Below are 2,708 nucleotides of genomic sequence, written 5' to 3' on the forward strand. Positions count from 1 at the left end.
CGACGAAATTAGTTCCATTGTCGGAATATAGGTTTCCAACCTTTCCTCTTCAAGCTATAAATTTCTTCAACACCGCAATGAAAGAATCAGCGGTCAAATCTTCTACCAATTCAACGTGTACTGCCTTTACAGACATATATATGAATATTGCCACGTAAGGCTTATATTGCTTACTGTTACGCCTTATGCGGTTCCGAATATAAAAGGGACCACAGTAATCGACTCCCGAATTATAAAAGGGTCGTGCTGCGCTAACTCGAACCATCGACAACTGTCCCATGAGCTGCCAACTGGCCTTGGGATTGGCTTTTCGGCATTTGATACATTTGTGTAGTATCTCCTTGACTCTACTTCGTGCAAATATTGGCCAAAATTCTTCTCTAATATTGCTTAATGTTGTCTAAACTCCGACATGAAGTCTCGTGATAATGTACAATCACCAGCTTAGTAAAATAATGATGCGATGGCAGTATTATGGGATGTTTAGCCTCTTCCGGTAGGATCGCGTGTTTCAGTCTTCCACCAACTCTTAAGATTCCAATATCGTCGAGAAAGGGCAAAAGTGTTATCAGCCGCGAATTTCTTTGTACTCTTTTGCTTGCCCTTAACGACTTTATTTCTTCTGAGAACTCTTCCGATTGCACTAACCTAATTACTCTTAACTTTGCTGTTTTATTTTCTTCCGCACTTATCGCGTCTATCCTACGGCGCTCTTTACTACTCTTTATATTGTTAATAAATCTTAAAATGTATGCTACTACTCGTAATAATTTATACAATGACGAAAATCTTTCATACACAATAACAGTATCGTGACTAATAACTACTGTCGCTACAGTTTGTCTTTTTTCTTCCGGTACGTTTTTTAAATAATTCCACACCTTTCCCGGGCCAAGTATCATCTTTCTGGCTCAACCATTGAGGTCCACTCCACCAAATGTCAGAATTCACCAATTGTTCTGGCGTTACACCTCTCGATATTAGATCTGCAGGATTATCTTTAGTTCCTACGTGTCTCCACTCGGAAGGTGAGGAATCATTATGTATTTCGCTAACTCGGTTCGCGACAAATACGTGCCATTTTCTAGAGAAGGAGTTTATCCATGCTAATACGATCTTAGAGTCTGTCCAGTAGACTCTTTGTGCTATTTTTAATTTCAAGTTAGTTAATACTTGACTCATTAATTTTGCTAGTAACACGGCTCCACACAACTCTAAACGGGGTAACGATAATGCTTTTAAAGGAGCTACGCGTGACTTGGAACAAACTAAAGTAACCCAACTTCGCCTCGCTCATTTCTTTCGCGTATGTACACACATGCACCGTACGCTGCTTCACTCGCGTCACAGAACCCATGTAGTTGTAATTAAACCTGATCTTATCCCGATACAATCAATCTCGGAATCTGTAACTCATTGAGTACATGTAATTGTGACCTTATTCGCTCCCACTCTCTATGAATATGCATAGGCACAGATTCGTCCCATTTGACTCCTGAATTCCACATGCTTTGCATTAAAATCTTCGCTAACGTTATTACTAGTCCTACTAAACCTAACGGATCAAACAATTTACAAGTTTGTGATAGTACTTTCCTCTTTGTTACATGCTGATCTATCTCTATTGGAGCTACTTCGTATTGAAATATATCCTTGTGCGGTTTCCATAATACTCCTAACAATTTTGACCCTTCCTCCTTAGTAATGTCTACGCTGTCATTTTTAAAATGCTTATTATCCTTTGCTACCTCTACGTTACTTTTCCATTTGTGCAACTTAAATCCTCCCTTTCCTAACAACTCTATTAATTCTTTTAAAAGTAGAATTTCTTCGCTTGTATTACTCTCTGTTAATAGATCATCCATAGAGAAATTGTTACAAACTACTTCAGCTGCTCTAGGATAATTTACTCTTTCGATTTCGGCTAACTGATGCAAATATTTTACAGCCAAAAATGACACAGGCTTTTTACCATAGGTTACAGTAAGTAAATCAAATTCATGTAACTTGTCCTTCGGATCTTTCCGCCACAAAATGCTTTGCAGTGAGGTTTGCTCCTTATCAACTAATATCTGTCTATACATTTTCGCTACGTCAGCAGATAACACGTAACATCGGAATTTAATTATTAAAGAAAATAGATCTGCTTGTATTGTGGGCCTTGTATAACGCGTCATTTAAATATTTCCCCTTGTCATATTGACTAGAAGCGTCAAAAACTACCCTAGTTTTAGTCGTGATACTAGTTTTTTTTATTACCGCATGGTGTGGCAAAAATACTCGAAAATTATCATTGTTATTCATCTCTATCCGACACATATGTCCTAACTGCTGATATTTTTTCATAAATGCAATGTACTCTCTTTTTAACTCACAAGGAGATGGCACGAATTGCGAAATACCATTTGGAATATAACCTATACCATTCGAAAGGTGGGGTCGAGAGTGTAAAAAGTGTAAAAGGATTTGGGTGCATGGGTCCTTGTTTAAGAGAAATTTGCATGTAAAGTTGCGCAATCGGTTGTTGCGCTGTAAGTACTGTGAATAAGTAGGGATAAAGCAAGAAGTGCGGTGGCCGAGAGGCCTGAGGCGCACGGTACTACTTTTACATCTGACCAAGAGAGTTCGAGACCACGCAGTATTAATTTTTTTTTCATCAGAAAACGTCATTTTATATATTTATTTACGTTTATTTATTTATAAAATTC

At 38.0% G+C, this 2,708-nt stretch overlaps 1 protein-coding gene across 1 annotated transcript; it reads right to left on the reverse strand.

Moving 5' to 3' along the window:
* Positions 1–1,379: 1,379 nt before the first annotated feature.
* Positions 1,380–2,084, reverse strand: LOC108775084 (uncharacterized). The gene has a single exon (XM_018541365.1). It carries the CDS (start codon positions 2,082–2,084, stop codon positions 1,380–1,382), a length of 705 nt encoding a protein of 234 aa, XP_018396867.1.
* Positions 2,085–2,708: the final 624 nt, after the last annotated feature.

Source organism: Cyphomyrmex costatus, unplaced genomic scaffold, assembly GCF_001594065.2.
Source record: "Cyphomyrmex costatus isolate MS0001 unplaced genomic scaffold, Ccosl1.0 scaffold106, whole genome shotgun sequence".
NCBI lineage: Eukaryota > Metazoa > Arthropoda > Insecta > Hymenoptera > Formicidae > Cyphomyrmex > Cyphomyrmex costatus.